The sequence below is a fragment of the Drosophila rhopaloa genome, unplaced genomic scaffold, assembly GCF_018152115.1.
Source record: "Drosophila rhopaloa isolate 14029-0021.01 unplaced genomic scaffold, ASM1815211v1 contig_2, whole genome shotgun sequence".
NCBI classification, from domain to species: domain Eukaryota; kingdom Metazoa; phylum Arthropoda; class Insecta; order Diptera; family Drosophilidae; genus Drosophila; species Drosophila rhopaloa.
Window position 1 is genome coordinate 2,679,790 of NW_025335083.1, and position 21,307 is coordinate 2,701,096.

General features: G+C 40.4%; 5 protein-coding genes across 7 annotated transcripts; 2 read left to right on the forward strand and 3 right to left on the reverse strand.

Annotated features, from left to right (window-relative positions):
- Positions 1-374: 374 nt before the first annotated feature.
- LOC108050352 (protein cup) lies at positions 375-18,907 on the forward strand. Its single transcript, XM_017132009.2, has 7 exons — positions 375-611; positions 668-1,118; positions 3,050-3,904; positions 10,870-11,439; positions 11,509-12,265; positions 13,261-14,013; positions 18,796-18,907. The coding sequence occupies exons 2-7, from the start codon at positions 678-680 to the stop codon at positions 18,807-18,809; spliced, it is 3,390 nt and encodes a 1,129-aa protein (XP_016987498.1). The 5' UTR covers positions 375-611; positions 668-677; the 3' UTR covers positions 18,810-18,907.
- On the reverse strand, positions 7,906-10,045 carry LOC108050356 (probable galactose-1-phosphate uridylyltransferase). Of its 2 annotated transcripts, none has more exons than XM_017132012.1 (4): positions 9,752-10,045; positions 9,071-9,240; positions 8,808-9,013; positions 7,906-8,730 (listed from the first exon to the last, which is right to left on the reverse strand). In XM_017132012.1, the coding sequence occupies exons 1-4, from the start codon at positions 9,768-9,770 to the stop codon at positions 8,073-8,075; spliced, it is 1,053 nt and encodes a 350-aa protein (XP_016987501.1). In that variant the 5' UTR covers positions 9,771-10,045; the 3' UTR covers positions 7,906-8,072. The 2 variants fall into 2 exon arrangements, with proteins under 2 accessions (XP_016987501.1, XP_016987503.1); XM_017132014.1 differs by lacking the exon at positions 9,752-10,045 and adding an exon at positions 9,673-9,741.
- On the reverse strand, positions 15,919-17,495 carry LOC108050355 (serine protease inhibitor 27A). Its single transcript, XM_017132011.2, has one exon. The coding sequence runs from the start codon at positions 17,323-17,325 to the stop codon at positions 15,973-15,975; it is 1,353 nt and encodes a 450-aa protein (XP_016987500.1). The 5' UTR covers positions 17,326-17,495; the 3' UTR covers positions 15,919-15,972.
- Positions 18,451-19,244, forward strand: LOC108050357. Of its 2 annotated transcripts, none has more exons than XM_017132016.1 (2): positions 18,451-18,513; positions 18,796-19,244. In XM_017132016.1, the coding sequence occupies exon 2, from the start codon at positions 18,796-18,798 to the stop codon at positions 19,018-19,020; it is 225 nt and encodes a 74-aa protein (XP_016987505.1). In that variant the 5' UTR covers positions 18,451-18,513; the 3' UTR covers positions 19,021-19,244. The 2 variants fall into 2 exon arrangements, with proteins under 2 accessions (XP_016987505.1, XP_016987504.1); XM_017132015.2 differs by having other exon boundaries at positions 18,459-18,731.
- LOC108050354 (protein cortex) lies at positions 19,188-21,155 on the reverse strand. Its single transcript, XM_017132010.1, has 6 exons — positions 21,021-21,155; positions 20,830-20,961; positions 20,358-20,772; positions 19,925-20,296; positions 19,627-19,776; positions 19,188-19,563 (listed from the first exon to the last, which is right to left on the reverse strand). Exons 1-6 carry the CDS (start codon positions 21,138-21,140, stop codon positions 19,298-19,300), a joined length of 1,455 nt encoding a protein of 484 aa, XP_016987499.1. The 5' UTR covers positions 21,141-21,155; the 3' UTR covers positions 19,188-19,297.
- Positions 21,156-21,307: the final 152 nt, after the last annotated feature.

Consider the following 21,307-nt stretch of genomic DNA (forward strand, 5'->3'; position numbering starts at 1 on the left):
ATATTTTTTTCTATACTTACCTATTTAAATAAATGTAGGATTTGCCTTTAACTCGATAAAACCATAACGCGACTGCAGTGTGGATGGCACCCCAAATAGGAATAGTTCAATTTTTTGCTTTTCGGCCTGTGTATTTTGCCCATCACTAGTTTCCTATGCTACTCCTATTTAAATAATAACGGGTTTTGGCTATGTTTTTAGCTACATTATTCCATGTTCATGGCTATCTCCTTTTTCTCCTGTCTACCAACACTGTATTATTGTCTTGTCAACTCGACTGTTTTTTTTTACTTTAAGCTTTACTCTTGTACAATTTAAGCAGTAAAAAAGTGGCTTTTAAATTGAGTGGATATGTTTCCATTAGTCAACTCTTAAATCTATTAAGCAACTGTCAACAACACTGATCGCATACTCCTCTTTTCTCTCCCACTATTCGTTCTGGTATTTTTTCGGTATTTTGCTCTGTTCCTGTCCTCATCGTACCAAAGCTGAATAACGGATCATTGGATCGAACTTGTGTTAAACGTGATTTCGTTCTTTTGCATAGTTTAAATTTTCGACCCGATCAAAAGTGTTCGTTTTAATTTTTAATCACAAAACCATTTATATACGTGAGTATGAACCATTTTAAAGAGGCGGGGATCGAATTAACTGGCAGTTTACACAGCAAAAACCCAATGCAAATGGCTGAAGCTAAGCAAGAAAATGGCGCTGGCGCCCTGAAAATTGCCACCACTGCGGATGCAACGGATCAGGCACCTAGTCACTACCTCTCGCTTCCTGCCAGGATGGACCACGGTGAGGAAGTGGTGACTCCCGGAGAAAAGGCCCAGTTTGAGTACCCGCCGCCACCTCCGCCCCCGACTCCCGTTCAAGCTCCACCGGCATCCAAGGCCACCGCTCTTACCGCTCATCTGGAGCACGACGACGACGAGACGAACTCCGAAAAGTGGGAGGATCCCTGTGCCCCGCCCCCACCACCACCGTTGCCGGCCAACGCCTTCCTGGCTACAGGACTGGGCTACCTTAAGCTGCCAGCATTTAAGCTGAAAGACGCGTTGGAGAAGGCTATTACCAAGCTGGAGGCAAAAAAGCGAGTGCAGAAAACCAGCCCCGAGGTAGGCATCAAATACAAGCCCTTTCCTATATTAATTTGTTACCCAAGTACTTCACAATTAATTAACCCTTCTAGTAAAAACAGGAAAGTAACGTGGGTTTGATCAGACTATGTTTGCTTATATATAGTCCGCCGATATCAAAAATAAGTTTCATTTAAAGTGGATATACATTTCATACCCTTTCAGAGAGTATACAAAAAAGTTTATAACGCAAGGAAGGATACATTTTTGACTCTATAAACTGAATATTATTGTTGATCACCATTAACAGTGAAGTCGGTCTGTTTATATCGGTCTGCCCTTCTATATATATATGTATACTATATAGTAAGTTACGATTTATAAAATCCGATTTTATTTTTATAATAGTTGGACGACAATATCTTTAGGGAAGATCGCAAAATAATAATATGAAATTATTACGATTATAATAGGAATATGGACATACATAACATCGTTGTTTTTTTTTAATAAAGGTACGCATTCTAACCGTGATACCTTTTTTTAAATATATGTCATAAAATAAGAAGGAATGCTTAATTGGTAAAGCCGTCGTTAATAAACCCTTGCAGTTACAAATCAAATGTAATAGTAACCTTTATATTAAAAAGAATACGTTAATTTTGTTTTTTAAGTTTTCTAAAGTATTAGATATACAAAGTATCGATAATGATTGTTTCCTTTATACTTAAAAAAGCTCTGCAGCCCAAAATCGACATAGCTTCATTGTTGTTTGTAATATAAAAACTTCGGCTTGCTGAAGTTTTCCTCCTTTCTTGATCAAAATCGTTTTAAGTTTGAACAATCTGCGTAAAGTAGGCAAAGTATTTTTGAAAATTAAAATTTGTTTTTATTCCTTTTACTCGTTCAAAATTATTTATGATGAAGACATGTATTTTCGTCAGTCTGTTCTATGAATGTCGAGATCTCGAAAGCTATAGGAGCTAGAGATTTGGGGTTAAATACATATGCAAATTCTATTGATGCCTATTCAGGGCAAAGAAAACCTGTAGACAAGTACAACACGTCATCAAAAGTTTTACTTGCACTTATCTGTCCTCATGTAACACATTGCGCTTGTGTAGTTTGCCGTAAAGTTTTCTACTAAAACCGTTTTCTCTCCTACTTGGACGGGACGTTAGAACCGCTCTGAGAAGCAGCTTTTAAAATTTGTATACCTTTGCAGAAGGTATTTTAATTTTAGTCAAACGTTTGCAACGCTGTGAAGGGCAAAATTTCGACCCTATAAAATCTAAATATTCGTGATCAGCATCTATCTGCCCGCCTTTATGCTAACTAGTCTCACAGTTTTAAAGCTATTTGGATGAATCTTTGCAAAAAGTCTTCTTTCTGTTGCATGTAGTATATATGTAAGTCGAAACGGGTCGGATTGGCCAACTATATTATATTGCTCCCATAGGAACAATAAGGAAAAAGGGAAATTAAATTACAATTTTGTTATTATACATATATCAATATACTCTAAAATATAGTATTTTTTTAATCAATTTCGGAAATACCATCTTAGTTTAATAAACGACGAACGGACGACTAACAGCTGCAAGGGTATATAAACTTCGGCTTGCCGAAGTTTGCTTCCTTCCTTGTTTTTATTTTAAAAATGGGTGGCCCGTTTTAGATGGAAAAACTCCACTCTTATTCTACGTATTAAAAAATGCGGTTTTTAACTTATTGGTTTTTTAATCAATGTATATGTAAATCGACGAAATATTAATATTTGTGCATATCATAGTCTAGTAAACATTCGAAAAGACAGGAACAGGTATGATAAATGGGCCACTTTAAAACTTAGTTTGCAATTTCGGGGATGGTCGTTACATTTGTCATTAAGTTTGAACAGTTTACAGGTCGATCTTATACTTATACATATCATATAATTTTTTAAATGTGGTTTTTATTTTGCCACAAAGTTTTCTCGGTTCATTAAGCACAAGGAAGTGGAGGCCATAGAAATGTTACCCAGACGTTCAAGCCCGGAGAAAATAGGCGTTGGCCCGATAATGGCATCCATGTCCATGGCTCTAATTTTGCATCCCAAAACCAAAAAGCCCGCCGTGATTATGCAGCTAGAAAGGCGTCTTAAGATCGCCCACTTGCTGGCCAAGCAGAATCGTATTCTCCCAACCACTTCCCGAGAAGCCATACCGATGTATGGGTCCTCGAAGCAGCCGCATGAGGACGAGGGCCTGGCGCTTCAAGTGCTCTCGGCCCGGGCATCCACGCCATACACCCAGCCCACCAGTATGTTGTCGTGCACGGCCGTTAGCTGTGACTTGGAGCACGACTCGCCAAAGAAGCAACAGGCCAGCAAGGACACTGTGCCGGAAGAACAGCCGCGTCAGGTGCAGCAGAAGCGTCCTCTCATAAGTGCGACCAACAAACCAGGAAGTCTGCGGGCGCCCAAGGCGGTACGCTATCCTGCCGCTCCAATGGTCTGTAGCAAGCCGGTCAAGAACTATACGCGCTCCCACCTACTGGACATTCGCAACGAGATGTTTAACGCCCTGATGCATAGGTCTAAGGAAAGCTTTGTTATGCCCCGCATCGCCACATGCGATGATATTGAACTGGAGGTCCGGCTTCGGCGTATGAATCTCTGGCGCACCTCGGATGGAACAAGATTCCGGGCTCGCTCCAGCACCAACAGCTCGAACATGAACAACAATGAGTGTATGCCTGCGTTCTACAAGAACAAAAACAAACAGTTGATCAGCGACGAGTCCATCATCCAGAGCCAGCCACCGCAGCCGCAAACCGAGTTCCAGGTGAGCACTGAATTTTTAATTTCGGTTCCTCTTTTGCCTAATGGTGGATGATAGAGGTTTCTTTGTTCGAAATTCAATAAACAAAAATTCCTGCAAAGGGTATTACAATTTGTGTCGAAAATGCAAAACGCAGGGAAGAATCGATCTAGCCATGTCCAACTATCCGTCTGTCCGTCCGTTTTTATGCAAAGTAGTCTCCCAGTTTAAAAAGCTTTATTCCAAAAATGTATCTTATTGCAGTATATAATTCGGAACAATATATAAACATAGAAACAAACTTAAAGAGTAATTTAAAAAATTATATCTTTATTGCTTTTAATCATACATACGATAAATTATTTTTTTAATTTCAGAATTCCGATTAAAAATTTAGAAAAATCTATTATCTATATTGCTCCCATAGAAACGGTCGGAACATTTGTCGCAAATGTATTATAATTTTAGTCAAAAGATTGCAACGCAGTGAAGCAGACATTTCCGACAATATAAAGTATACATATGTATTCTTGATCAGCATCACCAGGAGAGTCGATCTAATTCTGCCTGTCTGTCCCTCCGTCCGTCCGTTTTTACGCAAACTTGCCCCTCAGATTTAAAGCTATCTGGTTGAAACTTTCCCAAAAATTGTCTTTCTATTGCTGGTAGTATATAAGCCGGATCGGGCGACTATATCATATAGCTCCGGTAGGAACAACCGGAAAAAAATATAAGAAAGTATGACTTTGTTGTTTTTAATGTTTTTTCTGTTCTGTGGGTGGTAATATTTAAATACTATGGATTTACGGGTTTGATTAAATTAAAGTCGGACATGTATATCATATAGCTCCTAAAGGAAAATACAAAAATTAAAATCTATGGCAACTATTTGACCATATGATATAGTCACCCGATCCGGCTCGTTCCTATTTATATTATTGCAGAGGATATTATAATATTGATCAGAAGTTTGTAACGCGTTTGAAGGAGACATTTATACTTATAAAGTATATATTTTCCTGATCAGCGTGCCGATTTGATATAGCCATGACCGTCTAAATGACTGTGTCTATACCGTTTGCGAGCTTAGTTTAAAAGCATGAGATTTTAAACATTCGCAATCGTATTTTGTATGTGTACGTAGATTTAGTCAAAAAATGACGGAGATCGGACGTCTATATTCTATAGCTGCCTTGGGTTCAAAATGTTAAATTTGTTTTTTTTTTTTTTTAATTTGAGTATAAATTGCTGGCTTATGCCCAAAATGAGGTTTATTGGTCTTCTCAGTATAGAGAGTTGATAAAAATCGGTTGACTATAAATGATATATATTCTTGATCCGGATCAATAGGGGAGTCTATATAGCCATGTCCGTCTGTCTGTGTAAATACCGTTTGCGAGCTCAGTTTAAAAGCTAGCGATCTGAAACTTCCACAGTCGTCCTAAAACATGTGGACGTCTATATCCTATAGCTCCCATAGGAACAATCGGATATAACGTGCAAGAATTTATGATATTTCGTGCAGTGTAAAATTAATCTTATTTTTTAATGCATACCTTGATCAGGGTGAAAGCGCGTGCTGATCGGACGTCTATATCCTATAGCTCCCATAGAAACAATAAGGTGAAATCGCTTAAAATTGTATACTTTTCAGGATATTTCGCGCAGTATATGAGCTATTGACATGAATCTTTGCAAGTCTTATATTTTTATGCCAACTTAGTCAGGGTAAAAGGGCGTACTGATCAGACGTCTATATCCTATAGCTCCCAAAGGAATAATAGGGTGAAATCGGTCCCAATTTTATGTTTTTCAGGATATTTGTCAGTGTTCTTAAGTAATTGTTAGTAATTGTTAAAAGCTGTGAAAATATCCCTTTTTATACCCTTGCAGAGGGTATTATAATTTTGGTCAAAAGTGTGCAACGCAGTGAAGGAGACGTCTCCGACCCTATAAGGTATATATATTCTTGATCAGGATCACCTCCTGAGTTGATATAGCCATGTCCGTCTGTCCGTCTGTCTGTCCGTCTGTCTGTTTCTACGCAAACTAGTCTCTCAGTTTTAAAGCTATCGAATTGAAACTTTGCACACACCCTTCTTTCCTTTGCACGCAGTATATAAGTCGGAACGGCCGGGATCGGCCGACTATATCCTATAGCTGCCATATAACTGATTGATCGGAAATGCCATAACTTTCGTGTTTGTAAAGTTAGGAAGTTGAGATTTTCTATGGGTTTTATATTTGGCCAATCAATCCGACTCACCAAATTTCATAAGGATCGGCCGACTATATCCTATAGCTGCCATATAACTGATTGATCGGAAATGCCATAACTTTCGTGTTTGTAAAGTTAGGAAGTTGGGATTTTCTATGGGTTTTATATTTGGCCAATCAATCCGACCTACCAAATTTCATAAGGATCGGCCGACTATATCCTATAGCTGCCATATAACTGATTGATCGGAAATGCCATAACTTTCGTGTTTGTAAAGTTAGGAAGTTGGGATTTTTTTGAGTATTAAGAATGCATTATATGAATAATTTTGGAGAATATAATTTACAGAGTATTCTGCAAGGGTATATCAACTTCGGCTCCGCCCGAAGTTAGCTTTCCTTTCTTGTTTCTATTTTTATACCCTTGCAGAGGGTATTATAATTTTGGTCAAAAGTGTGCAACGCAGTGAAGGAGACATCTCCGACCCTATAAAGTATATATATTCTTGATCAGGATCACCTCCTGAGTTGATATAGCCATTTCCGTCTGTCTGTCCGTCTGTCTGTTTCTACGCGAACTAGTCTCTCAGTTTTAAAGATATCGAATTCAAACTTCGCACACACCCTTCTTTCCTTTGCACGCAGTATATAAGTCGGAACGGCCGGGATCGGCCGACTATATCCTATAGCTGCCATATAACTGATTAATCGGAAATGCCATAACTCTGCTGTTTGTTAAGTTAGGAAGTTGGGACTTTCTATGGGTTTTATATTTGGCCAATCAATACGACCTACCAAATTTCATAAGGATCGGCCGACTATATCCTATAGCTGCTATATAACTGATTGATCGGAAATGCCATAACTTTGGTGTTTGTAAAGTTAGGAAGTTGGGACTTTCTATGGGTTTTATTTTTGCCCAATCAATCCGACATATCAAATTTCAAGGATCGGCCGACTATATTCTATAGCTGCCATATAACTGAACGATTGGAAATGCCATAACTTTGGTGTTTTTAAAGTTAGGAAGTTGGGATTTTTTATGAGTATTAAGAATGCATCATATGAATAATTTTGGAGAATATAATTTGCAGAATATTCTGCAAGGGTATTTCAACTTCGGCTCCGCCCGAAGTTAGCTTTCCTTTCTTGTTATATGACATCTTTGCAGTATAAAAGCTATTGACATGAAACTATGCAAATATAATTTATTTTTGTATACCTTGCTCAGGGTTAAAGTTCTTCCCAATCAGACAACTATATACTACAGCTGCCATTTAAAAATTAAATTGGTTACTTTTAGGTAATCTTTTTTTATATAATTACGTCAAATTTAATTTGGCGCTGTGTATGAAAACTTCTGCTTGCCGAAGTTAGCTTCCGTCCTCGATAGTATTAAGGATCTATCCCTCGAGATTTGATCAAAATCGCTGGACTATTCGGTTAAATGCTCATATTTCGCGATGGCTAAAAGATTGATTCTTGAATTTTTTGTCAAATCGCAATTTGCGCTCTCCTCGCGAGAAGGCGAAAATGGGTTTTATTTTTGAAAAATCTACAAGGGCATTAAAACTTAAGCTTGCCGAAGCTAGCTTCCGTTCTCGTTTTTTTCTGTATATACATATGCAAAGAATCGGGGACACGATTTTCATTTGTCTTGCTATATTGTTTTGATTGCAACTGTGTATTACGTAACACAAAGTTGCTTTACTCCCTGGCTTATCTGATAAATCGATGATTGCAATGCCTGACCTTTAGGGGTCTTTGCCAATCATCCTGATCATTTCATGGGCTTTCGCTACAGTCAATTCATTATTTAGGAATATATTTACAAGTGATTGCAAGTAACTATTAAGTAATTACAACGGTAGGCCTTCATAAACATTGGCAATTGACCGTTTTTTTATTACATTTTATACCAACCGCCACGAACTGCTCCATATGGCGGTGATGTTGATAGTTTACTTAAACGAAATCACTTCTCCGTGTAATGACACTTTCCATCGACCTCCCGCAACCGCAGAGCCGCCTGCTCAGGAGTTAGATCCCGCTGGGACATGGCCAGTAGCTCAAATCCCACCATAAACTTGCGCACAGTGGCTGATCGCAGGAGGGGCGGATAATAAATGGCGTGCAGGGTCCAGTGAGCACTGGATGCATGTGCATGCTCTGGCCCAGTCGGTGCTCCGTGCCAGCCCATCGAGTAGGGAAACGAACACTGGAACAGGTTGTCATACTTGGTGGTCAGCTCCTTGATGGTGACCGCCAGGTTCTGGCGCTGTTCCAGTGTTAGATCGTTGATCCGCTTGTTGTTGTTTCGTGAAATAAGCATGGTTTCGAAGGGCCAAGTGGCCCAGAAGGGCACCACCACCAGCCAGTCAGGATTTTCGATCACGATCCGCTCCTGGCGCTGCAGCTCCCGGTCTACGTAATCGGCCAGCATGGGTCGCTCATTGGTGGTGTAATAGGTGCGGAGACGCTCCTGCTTCAGCTGCGGTTCCGACGGTAAGAACGAGCATGACCAGATCTGGCAGTGCGGATGGGGATTGGAGCAGCCCATGGCGGCTCCCTTGTTCTCGAATATCTGCACCCAGGCGTACTTCGCACTCAGCTCGTTGAACTGGCTGATCCATCTAGATAAGCAAAGATACATATAAAAATGCAATTTATCACGTTCACCTTTGATAAAAGCCATAAACCTGAAACTTACTCGTCGATAACAACGACAATATCCGCTGCGCTCATTGTGGGCAAGGTGAGATTCGATTTGGGATGGAAGCACATCACTCGGCAGTTACCACGGGCGGGAGCTATTTGGAACAGAGGATCATCGCTGTTGGGAGGAATTGGCACTACCTCCACCAGGGCCGGAAAGTCATTCTCGAACACATAGGTGCTTTTGTAGGCTGGAGTTTCCTAATAATTTTACATAGACATTAGAAAATTGCAGAGGATTTAGCCATTTAATTTTACAATTCCATTGGGGCGGGTGACTCCGGGGCAAAGGGGATTGGTAGGATCGAATTCGGGCAGCTCGTTTTTCTCTGGCTTCTCCTGCTGACCGGACCAGGGGCGTTGGGTGCGATGTGGGCACACCAAAACCCACTGCCCGGTTAAGGGATTTAGACGTCGGTGGGGATGTTCTGTGAAATTACGTTTATTAAATGGTATTAGCAGCTGTGTTAGATAAATGTTGTAGTTTTTAAATGAGTGCACAATAACAACTATAGCTAGAGGATATTTTAAAATATGTATTTTGTGTTTTCTTTAAAAAAACAGAAAAGCAGTCCATTTTTATAAATTGTACTAAAATAAAAGTAATTAAATCATGCAAAAGGTTCTTAATAGGACACGGTACTTTACTTGAAACTTATACATCATAAACATTAAATGTTTAGTTTTTAACATTTTTTGTTTATTTTTGTTTTAGTTGTTTGGCTGATATACATATGTATTTAAAAATGTGAAACAGTTTTATATGGCTTTTCCATCAATTGTTGAGTGTTAGAATACTCTATTAAATAATCAATTAGGTATTTGAACTAATGTTTAGAAATTTTAAAAACATATAATACCTAAGCACATGTTCGAATGGCTTTAAAAAATATTCCTATTGAACCTTTTGTGCTTTCCCATGTTCGCCGCTTCACTTACCACTGGCCACAAACTGCATCGTGTCAAAAGTCTGGCACTCGTATCACTCCGATCGGATTATGACTACTGTTTACAGTTATGGTCTCTGCTCCGCATCCAACCGAATTCACGGGACAGCGCAATGTCAACCTGTCGAGTTGCGATTACGGTAGCTATTGCTTTTCCAATTCCAATTCCTATGCCAATTCCAGCACTCAAATTCGTAGAGCCCAGGCTGAGTTCTTCGCTTTGGAAAGCGCGCTATTTCCCTTGCATTCTGGCGTTCGCTCTCCCCCGCTCTTTGGCTCTCGCACGCTCTGCGGGCGACCGTTTAGTTTAGCACGCATTCCGCCTTTTAGTTGAAATGTTTTTTATAAGCTTTATCTCTCCCACTCAGCTGTCCGTGCTGATATGGGTTTGTGAATGTGTTAGTCTGTGATGTGCGAGCTACTTTGTTGGCGATTGGGGATGTGAAAAGGTCGATAAAATGACTATAGAGATGGAGGTTTTATGATAAATTTATAAACACCTATAATTAATTTAATAAATTTTTTAGACAGAAATTAATTAGCTCGAAGTTTTATTATATTTGTGGAAGAAATTCGAATTTTTAATTATTTCTTATTTTATTTACCTTACCACATAGTACCACCTACAAATGTTAATTCCTATTTAATTTTTCTGCCGTATACGGTTTTTTTAAAATACATATGTAGATGCTCTTTATGACAGCCTACTCCAGCTCGTTAACATACTGCTTGACTCTCTTATTTCAACGAGATAAAAGGTAGAGGTTGGAAAAATAACGATTTTTTTCAACAAAGTAATATTTTTTAAGTATCTTCACTGAAGCTTGAGCAACGCCTTAACGTCAAAAGGTTATAGATCATAGACGTCTAACATACATATGTACATACATATGTACATATATATGCACTCGACAAATTTGAACTGCACAAGAATTAATATAAATTAAAATTAAAGTAAATAAAGTAAAATAAGTCATTAATTTTACTTAACCAGATCATATTTAATGAGTATAAATTAATTGATTAATTGAAAACTGATCCTAGATGTATTAGGGTTATTATAGAGATGTTTAAAAACAAGAGTTAATTTAAATTTAATTTTAACAACAGGATCCGGCCATTGTTAACCAAAGACGCATTGGTAGCGGTCGCTTTAATCATTCAAAGTGGCGTTACAGCGACGGCGATTACCATTCCATGCCATCATACCACAATGGTAAGCCGCAGATGGAAGAGCTCAATCCGAAACCCCAGAACAGCAGTAACATGACGGTTCTGCAATTCTTTGACAATGGCGAGATCAGCAGTAATCCCATGGGCCAGACCCAAGGGCGACCGAACACCCCCGTCATTGGAATGTCTAATAATCGCTCCGAGAACGAAACGTTGCAGTCAAACGAGTCCAGCGAGGATCTGAGCCGTGCGAACGAAAATTACGTGAAGCGCGTAATGTCCGGATTCCTTGTTGTATCTAAACCAAAGTCTCGGGACGTTGAGGATAGGCATCACCGGCGCTACAGGAACCAAAGCGAGGAACCGGAGTGGTTCAGTTGTGGTCCCACCTCGAGGCTGGACACTATAGAGTTGTGCGGCTTCGACGAGGACGAGGAGAAAATGTTCAAAGAAAGCTGTAAACATCCCGGAGTTGGCGAAAAGGAGAGAGAGGCGCAAAAACATAAGGTTAGCAATGCATCAAATTTACTTCATGGCAAAATAAATAACAAACTTCGTAATGTTAATTTTCTTTAGGTTGACCAAAATAAGTACAAAGTGATGCATCCAGAGCCCATTAGCCGCAATAAATATATGCCCAAGAGCGATTCAAACAATAATCAGAATGTCGACAGCATTAACAAGGTTCTGGCCGCCGATCACCATTTGCTTAAAGATGACAAACGCTCAGGCAGTGTCCGTTCGTTTCAGTTTGATAAGTTTAATCAAAACCAGCAGAATTATGAGAGTGGAAATTATAAAAATCACCCGCCACAAACGCAGCCACAGCAAATGCAACAGCAAACAAATACAAATAATAGTAATTCTAAATTTATGTCATTCTTCACCCGTGAGAGGAATACCTCGTCGTCTTCGCTGAACGACTTTTTTAAGCAGGCAATAAACCATTGTCAAGCCAAAAATCCGGTGCCCAAACAGTTGGGACACATGAGTCAGATGCCGTCGGTGGATCAGTTGGAGGCAAAATGGCGTCGAAACTCGCTGACTACTGCGGTCGATTCTGCCACAAAGCAGTCTGATAACTTTCAAAAGCTAATTGGCTCTCTCAGTACGACTAAGCCACAGCAAAAAGTCCAACCTCAACCGTCGGCGGTAGGCAGCGATGCTATTTCTAACTTCATTATGCAACAGCAACAGTACCAGCAGCAGCAACAAAAGCAACACGTCATAATCCAGCAGCAACAGCAACAGACTGCCTTTTTGGCGGGTCTGCAGCTTAAGGCGATCCTAGGACGGGCTGACACTCAATTGCTCCTTCTCCGGCTGACCAAAGGTAAGCTAAAGAAACACTTAATGCGAAAAAATTACATTTCTTACATATAAGATCTTATTGAATAATAATCTGGATGTCTTATTTCAAACACAGAACTTCCAAAGGAATTCAAAATAGTTTAACATTGCCCGAAAAACCTCTATTGAGTTTCAGGACGATGGTTCAAAAAAAATAAATATGGTTATTGTATTTTCCAAAACAAAGTCTGGGAGAGACTACACATAACAAGATAAGAAGCAAAGTTTGCCAACCAAAGTTTATATAACCTTAAAGCTAAAATAGGGCAATGCGCGGGGGATGCACCTATAAAAAAAACAATTGTAAAATAGAAGAGCAATTTTGATCAACAACAAAACCCGTATGAAAACCATGCAAACATATTGTAGATTTGTGTCAATTTCTGATCTTCCGACCAATCCCTGAGTATAGAAGTATTTTAGGAAACAAAGATGTTATAATTGTATTTCCTTTTTTCCGATTGTTCCTATGAAAGATATCATATAGCACATATATATTTTATAAAACTGATAGACTAGTTTACATTAAAACGAACGGACAGACGGATCAGAAATGTGCCCTCCACTACATTGCAAACTTTTGACTTAAACTATAATACCCTCTGGAAAGGTTTATAAATGGTATAGCAGAATTACCTTTCCGAAAATTATACAAGTAGATTTTTTAAATATTTTAAATCAGGGATAGTAGATAATAGTTTATCGCGTGGAGAAATTTATATTCAACCCAATTTGGGTATTGAAGAATCGAGTGAGTAATAAAAAGCCATTATTTTTAAAGAGGTGCCACAATATTGAAAAAAGGAAAAACTAGAAAACCATATTGGCTTGTGAATTAGCTTGCATTTAATAATAATGTGTGGGAAAATATTTATCTAACTTATGTTTTGACGGAACTTTCCCGGGCAAGGTCGGCTATGTCCTTTCTAATTACGGAATGCTTGTAACTCTCGGTTAAACATTTGGTCTTTCTTTTAGGGGAAATTTCTAAGCACGGACTGCTTGTGCAGTTGGCCAACCCACGTTTGACCGACATGGATCGCGAAGCAATCACGGCTGTTCTGCAGTTCACCAACACCCAGCAGCAGCAACAGCAGCACAAACACCAACTGGACATGCTCTCCAGCACGGTAATTGCCAGCCAACTACAAAATCTCCACAACCTGGCCATTGTCCAGCAGACATTGGCCGCAAGGCAGCAGCAGCAGCATAATCCACAGTCACTGGCGCCGCAGCAACTGTCTCAGGAGGATTTGCAGGCCCATGCCAATGTCATAATGCGAAATGCTGTGATGAAGCGCAAGATGGAGGAACAGACCTCCAAGTTGATTAATGGTGGTGGCAAGCATCAGGCTCAGCAGCCACAACTAAACCGTGAGCAGCAACGCCAGGCCCGACCGGATGCCGCCTCGAATGCACTGCTCCAAGCCTTGATCTCGGGCGGTGGCAATAGCCAAGCTTTTAGTCACCTCATGACTGGACAGCACCATCAGCAATCTCATTCAAACAATCGACGTCCTTCTGCTGATGCTAACATGCGATTCGCTGAAAACCAACATTTCCAAACTTTTGAGCCCAGCCAGCTTCACTTTCCAACGCAATACAAGCAGCACTATCAACAGTCCCAGCAACAACAGACACAACAACCTCATATTCGCCATCAGAACAACTCCTTCAGCAAGTCTCAGATGCAGGCTCAATCAGCAATTACAATGCTGCCCAATGTCGGAGGTAAGTGGCTTAAGAATATAGATCGGAAAATACGTTATAGGCTAAGATTTTAGGACACCATTAGTGTGACTATTAACTAAAGCGGTGGGGATCTGGATCTGTAGGATAGCGATCTTGAGTGTTTACTATATATTAGTTGTGAAGAGCTTATAAGGATAATTTTTAAAATTGTATTTTTATATATTGTTCTATATGAATTAGTTTTAATTTTTTTACTTCTTATCAACCTTTTTTAACAATGTAAAAGAGGGTTAATCGGACCTCTTTTCTTAGTATTTACTTTCGGTCTGAGTCAGACAGTCTTGCTCATGACTCGAGAGCAGAGCAAATATGCACCTTAATGAAAACTTTCACGTAATATTTGTAAACTGGTTTTCATGACTGCACTCGCACAAGTCTCGGGCGCTTATCTGTTGATTCATTTTCACAAAAACTCTAAGGATGTGCTATATTTTTTATCAGAAAGATAAGAGAATTCATATTTAAGAATTTCCAAACATATACAAACAAAAAATTTAAGACTAAAATATGAGTTTTTTAACAAATAACCAGTCGAGCTAACCATGTCCATCCTTCCATCTGTCAGTCAGTCGGTTTCTTCGCATTATGAAACTTGCCCAAAAGTATTCTTTCTATTGCACTATAATACGTGCAATCGTCGGAATTGGATGACTTAATAATAATAAGACAAAGTTTATATGCCCTTGCAGCTGTTAGAAAAATTAAACATTAAACAATGAAGCTAGGTCGGTTTCCGATCGTTATTATGGCAGCTATATATAGTCGTCCGATTCTTAAACGTCTTGGAATATATGGGTATATATTAATAAGAAACGAAGGATGCATTTTTTATTCCCTTTTCCCGGTTATTTCTATGGAAGCTATATGATAATGTTGTCCAATTTTTAAAAAAGTAAAACTGTATTTCGCCTGCTGATGCTGATAAAGAATATATATGTATACTTTATAGGGTCAGAAATGTGCACTTTGTGTTGCAATCTTTTGACTGCAATTATAATATCCTCTGCAAGGGTATAAAAATCGGGCAACCATATCATATAGCTGCCGTTGGAACAAAAATGAAAAAATATTTTGTCAACTTTTTTTATATCTGGTCCAACTAATTTGTGGGCTCAAAAACTTCATTTAAAAGTAAACGATAAAAAAGTAATGAATGATGGTATCTTTAATATAATCTCTATGTTAACCACATTTTTTATTAGATGGTCAAACTTGTAGTTTTTTTAAAAGCCTAAACAGCTTAACCAATTAATTGCCTTTAAGATCTCCCTAAATTCTCTAGCCTAACTGTTTTTATCGTTTGTGCAAAACATCAGCAGAAATTAATTTGCTGATTTTCCATACAACTTCGCAGTCCCCTGAGTCATAGGTTCTATTTGCTGACTGAACGTTTATCCATTGATCTTCCAATGGATATCGCAAATATTACGTACGTGGGACATTCCCAGTGGCAGAATGTATTTGCATCTCTCACTTTTTTTGCTTTCAATTGTTCAAGGTACGCCAGAGGCGAGGCATAAATTATAAAAAAAAAAAAACAAACAACGACATTACCAGTGACTTTATCAGCCACTGGAATGAAATGGGGTACAGATGGAATTGAACTCGGCAGGGGAAATCGAACGAACGAGCGATTATTAAAAGCGGGTCAAGAGCATTCTAATAGAGGTTTCGAATTTTTGTTAGGGCTTGAGAAGGAAATGTTAGTCTTTTAAAAGTACGGTAATATAAATTCGTAAAGAGAACTTTTAGTTTTTACAAGTTTTATGACAGTTTTTAATATTTAATAGTTTTTAAAAAAGTAACCACAAATTATTGTTTGTTTCAGCTGCTTAGTTAGTGCTGTCTTGGTTATATAGCCATATTAAAAGCTAGACCACCCACTCTGTTTTCTTTATATTTTTATTGCATATTTTAAGATAAAACCGCGTTAGGTAATTAGTTCTGCGTGGTGGGAGTGTGGACTTTTCCGGCAAACAGTATGTTTCCGGTGGACTCCTCCTCGATGAAGAACACGAATGGCCGGTTCACGTTGAATTCTTCAATTGTGGTGCTGCCGCCGAACTTGTTTTCGATCTCAACGACTGTGGCGGCGTAGGCCTCGGTTCCCTTCTCATTGACATTAATTCCGGCCTTCTGCAGGATGTTAGAAACTTTTACCTTCCCTGCGACATCGGCTCCGCGAGTCAATCCCGGAAGCGAGGCGCTATCCTCGAAGATTTCGCGCACTCCTAGGCTGCGAAGCGTCTCTTTGAGGTTCTGCTGGTAGTCAAAGTGGAATTTGGGGAGCGTTACCTTCACCTTTACCTCCTCCATGGCCCACTGGGCACCCTTTAGCTCGTCGTTCTCGAGGTTCTGGACCAAGTCATGAATACCATTCAGTGCATACGGTAGCAGCACGAACATAGAGTTCTTCCCCTTGTAGGGCAGACGCAGAATCTGTGCCTTTAGCTTCTCCGAGTTGGTGTAGAAAAAGTAGTCGGTCTGTTCCATGTACTCCGCCCGCGACTGATCTTCCTTGCTGCGGAAGAAGGCGCCTTGGAAAGTGTTTACAAACTGCCGGCGCCACAACCCATTGAAATAGATAAGATTGGTCAGCAGCATTACGCTGCTGCGTACATTGTCCGGTGCCACTAGTTGTTGGAGTCTGCCCTGGGTGATGTTGGCGGCCCAGGCGTTGATGGCATCAGCCGCAGCCTCCGCATTGGTGAAGTCTAGGGCCTCTATTTCGCTGTCGTAGAAATGCTTTAGCGTGGCCGTGAACTTCTGTTGCGTCTCAATAAAGCTATCCGTGAAAAGCTTAGTGCGCACACTGAGCGTCTCATGTAGCTGGTTCTCCTTTTTAAAAGAGTTTAGGGTCTTGCGGTAGAACTCCCTAACGTTGTTTTGCGACCGGATGTCAGTCTGAGTGTTGGCCAGCTCCAGTTGGGTCTGGGTTCCGGCTCCGGCCGCCTCGGCCAGCAAGGCCAGAACTAATTTTACGGAAAACGGTGAGATGATCACATTTTTAGGGGCCGTCTCGTTTTGGAGCACCGTTTTGAGCAAGTGCCATGAGAAGGGATCGTGCGAGTCGCTCCTGAAGGGCACAAAGGTGTCTATGTCATCGTAGATACCCACTCCACTGCCACTGGACGGAAGGGGAGCAGCCACACTGGGCAGCTTGTCTGTGCGGGTTTCAAAAACGCCCTGGGGCGTCGTAGTCGTCGGTATGGAGTTGCAATTTCCGGAGGCAAACTCGCTTAAAAACAGCAATAGCAGCATCATTGCCAAATTTCCGCCCATCTTCGTCATTGCTTTACTTGCTTCTTCGTATTGATCTTTCTTTGCCGTTTGCTTTGCGCTTCTTATCCGCAGCAAAGCAACAGTTAAATGCGGGGCTTCGGTGGGGAGCGAGAATCGGGAGGGCTCCGGCGAGCGATAACCGTTGAAAGCGCCGTTCCAAAAGAGAGTGACTGACGGGACTGAGCGGACAAGCCATTTTAAAAACCAGCTTCAAGCCGCTCTCGCCTCCCCTCTGCCGCAGTCGCAGTCGACTTTGGCGTTGCCGTGGCTGTGCGTATGTGGATTTTGTTGGGACTCCCAAATGGCAACGCACGGCCTACGTCATTGTTGTCTGAAGAAGAGATGATAATGGAAGGAAAGAGAAGTGGATGGAACAAACGGGATGGCATTAGGTTTACTTGCACTGAGAGGAATTTATATTTAACTGTTTTTTTTAAACAATTTAATTAGAAATAGTTATTACATGTGGTATGTACAGTAACGAATTTAATTATTGGCACATGTTTAATGTTTAATGTTTAACTTTAAGAAATTTGTTCCTGTTTTATATAGAATGACAAAATTCTTCTTATCCTTAACTTTGATATATGTATGTATGTTGAGTAGATCTAAGGGTTGACAATATTCTTTTATGCAATCCTTACGCTTTCCTGACTTCTTGGTAAAAACGGACATCCTTTCTCCAATCTCAACATACGATTGCTTATTAAATAATTTCCTTATTTGAATGATCATTTTAAGGTCCTTCTCTCACTCGCTTATACTATATGCGTATATCCCAAAGAACAAACAACAAATTAAAAGCAACAATGTTATACCTTTTTTTCCTATGGGAGCTATATGATAAGTCGTGCGACGATCCGGCTCGTTCCGAAAAAAAATGGTTCTTTTAAATTTTTTCCAATTGAGAAAAGTTTTCCAATTTCCGTGGAAAAAAATATTCTGCCCAATGAAATTTTGTTTGCGTATGGTTTTTCTAATATGTTATTTTTTACGTCCGCTTCAAAGACTCAATTCTGACAAATATTAATAGCTTTTGAATAAAATTGTAATTTTAAATAAGCTAAAGTTATGCGACTGGATATCTGGCAACATCGGACAGGAACCAGTGTTGGTCAGCAAGAGTTGCCAACAGCTGATCCAAAGCCAAATCTCATAGTGAAGGTGCGTTGATGTAACAGCAGCCGGTAAAAGAAGGTTGTGCATTTTATGTTAAATAGTAATTAAATAGACAGAGTCCAAGCACGTGCCATGCAAATTCGTCGTCCGCGAGGTGTCACAGTTCCGCAGTTAATGGTGGTCACGGCAATTGGGGTCCTGGGCGGTATTTACATTTGGCAGCCACTGATATTGAAGTTCAAAACCGATAAGAAAACGGATAGCGAGCCAGCAGCTGAACCCAGTGGTTCCACAAAGTTAGAATACACCTAAATTAAATCTGGATTTATTTAAACAATTTCAATTTCTTCTTACCCCCAGATGAGTTTCATTAACGGCCTCAAAAGATTCGCCACAACGACTGTCGGTCTGATGGCCATTGGTATCGGATCCACCGCTCTCGTCTACACCACCCATCGCTATGTCATTCAGCCCCATCTTCTCCAAAAACGTCGCGAGGAAGCCGAAGCCTGTGCGGAGTACCTCTTCCAGCAGGAGTGGCACTCCCCGATCGCCAATTCAAGGCCCAGTCAAGACGACTATTGAGAGGAGGATGTCTTTTACGAAAATCATTACATACCTCTAGCCTAGTGATTAGTTACCAAATTTCAATACTGTAACCAAGGTGAACAATGGAATTTTACTTCCTTACCTTTGATTTGGGTGAAGAGGCCCATTTTCTTATGTTCATTTTAGAGTAAACAACGCTTAAGTTAAATCCAATGGAATTTTTATGGAAGGAATATGAATTGAATAAATAATGAAAAGCACAATTGGTTTAAACAAAAGACAGACACGTACACGAATAAAATCTCTAAACTGATCACCGAATCCCTTTATACAGGCTCAAGGAGCTGCATTTGTCCTTGGCCTGTTGCGCTTGTTTTCGGAGTATGGCCTTTCGCTTGTGGGTGGGAAAGAAGTTCCACATGGAAAAGGTATCATCTAGGCCGCCCGTGGCAATGTTGGTTCCATCTGGACTCCACATCAGGAAAAGAGTGCCGCGTTCCTGGTGGGACAACAAGTCAACAACTCGGTTTAAGGAGGCCAGCACCAGAATTTCAAACACCGCGAAGTCCGAATCATCATCTGCAGATACCGAAATCAAATTTACTTAAATTAATAAACATGTGTAGTCAAGTAAATTCCCACCACGCCTTATAACGTTAACCAGCAGCTCGCCCGTGATCTTGCTAAATGTGACTGTCTTGATTACTATCCTGTCATCCCTGCGCCTGTATGAGGCCACAAATTGTCGGCGTGGGATGTTGAAAATAAAAATAGAGGCTGGACACCGCTCCGCTGGAAAGCAAAATATTTGATATTTAATGAATTTCATATACTATTAATTATTTTTGTATCTACTAAATGAATCATCAATTTTTGATTTCTGCTAAATTGTAAGATACTGTTTTTATTAATATTAGTGAATTAACTGCCTTTGACTTACCTACAGCCAAGTCCTCACCGGTCCAGGGATGCCAATCGAAGATTATTTCTCTGCCGCCAAGTTTCAAAAGGCGAATTTTCAACACGGCATCAAAGATGAAAATTTGGCCATCCGTATCGCTGGACGCAAAATACTTTCGGGTGGGATCGAACTTGATTTTGTTTACCTTGTGACGGTGCTCGCGGAAACTCTTTAGCGTTCTTAAATTGGGCATGGCCAGTAAGAGGATCAGTCCGCAGTAGGTACCACAAGTGAGTTCCTTGCCGTCGTGAGACCATTCAATGCAACTTATGCAGCCCATGGACTTAAATAACAACTTTCGATAAGAGACTAAGAACTCCATCGGCGACCTCACCTCCCAGAGGTCAAGGACTTTGATGAAAGAGGACAATCAAGGAACATTATGTTAGGGTGAGGTGATAGGTTGGTATACCTGGGTAGTTCCTATCCATGCAGCCGATGGCCAGGTATTTGCCGTCCGGCGAGAACTTGAGGGAAGTGGGCGACTCGACACTAAACACCATGGTACTTTCGTCCAGGTTTCGCCACAACATGATGTCCTGGCCGGAAGACATAGCTACCATGCCGCCGGACGACCAGTCCATTAAGTTGTAATCGACGGGACTGCAAATTCCGGGCATCTCATGGGTGGCATTCTGAATGGCATGGGGTCGCGCACGAGGATTACATGGCCAGTCCGAGTCCGCAGAGTCACACTCCACCACCATGGATCGGTTCCTTTGCTGAATGCTAAACTGAAGCAGGCGCCGCTCCTGGATCCCAAATGTGCTATTGATATTGGCTATAAAGCCGCTCTGCAGCCAGTAGCTAGCCGTCAATGTCACACCCTGGACATTAGAATTAAATGAAAATATCAAGAGTGTAGTCGAATATTCTGTTCTCACCGTTTCCAGAATATCCCGCTCCTCTCGCTGGCCAATGTACTTCAAGTTGAATTCAATATCCTCCCGCGCAAAGCGCTTTGGGATAAACCTTTCACCGACATTGGACACCTCCTGGCTTTTCCCTGTACCACACTAGTTATGAAAGAATCTTGTGTTTAGTTAGTTGCACTTTGTTGGGCACATTTCTTCACCTTGTAGGCCGCTTCTTGTTTCCAATTCTTGCGTCGCACCTTTTTGAAAGGGGTCAGGGACTTTTTGTCCAGTTTTGAATTTTTATTGGGACTATCACACGGACTCATCTCGACGAACATTAAAATCTTTCTGTGTGCTTGCGCCATTTTCAAAATCATTGTGTAGCGAGCTTTTTATTTCTAGGCTTCAAGAGAGTTAATACAGTTACTTAAACAGTAAACATTGGGTAAAGAAAACTATAATTTGCAGATATATTTAAAAATAGAGTAAAAAGAAAAATAGCAAA

Bases quoted from the DNA above. Each gene is read 5' to 3' on its own strand.
- LOC108050356 (XM_017132012.1), bottom strand. The intron at 9,014-9,070 runs GTAAAATTAAAT...TAAAATTATTAG, and splicing joins TCACCCGCCCCAATGGAATT to GAAACTCCAGCCTACAAAAG. The intron at 8,731-8,807 runs GTAAGTTTCAGG...TTGCTTATCTAG, and splicing joins ATTGTCGTTGTTATCGACGA to ATGGATCAGCCAGTTCAACG.
- LOC108050352 (XM_017132009.2), top strand. From the start codon at position 678: ATGCAAATGGCTGAAGCTAAGCAAGAAAATGGCGCTGGCGCCCTGAAA. The intron at 1,119-3,049 runs GTAGGCATCAAA...TTTGCCACAAAG, and splicing joins TGCAGAAAACCAGCCCCGAG to TTTTCTCGGTTCATTAAGCA. The intron at 3,905-10,869 runs GTGAGCACTGAA...TTTTAACAACAG, and splicing joins AGCCGCAAACCGAGTTCCAG to GATCCGGCCATTGTTAACCA.
- LOC108050355 (XM_017132011.2), bottom strand. From the start codon at position 17,325: ATGACGAAGATGGGCGGAAATTTGGCAATGATGCTGCTATTGCTGTTT.
- LOC108050357 (XM_017132016.1), top strand. From the start codon at position 18,796: ATGAGTTTCATTAACGGCCTCAAAAGATTCGCCACAACGACTGTCGGT.
- LOC108050354 (XM_017132010.1), bottom strand. From the start codon at position 21,140: ATGTTCGTCGAGATGAGTCCGTGTGATAGTCCCAATAAAAATTCAAAA. The intron at 20,297-20,357 runs GTATACCAACCT...CTTTCATCAAAG, and splicing joins CATGGATAGGAACTACCCAG to TCCTTGACCTCTGGGAGGTG. The intron at 19,564-19,626 runs GTGGGAATTTAC...CGGTATCTGCAG, and splicing joins GGTTAACGTTATAAGGCGTG to ATGATGATTCGGACTTCGCG.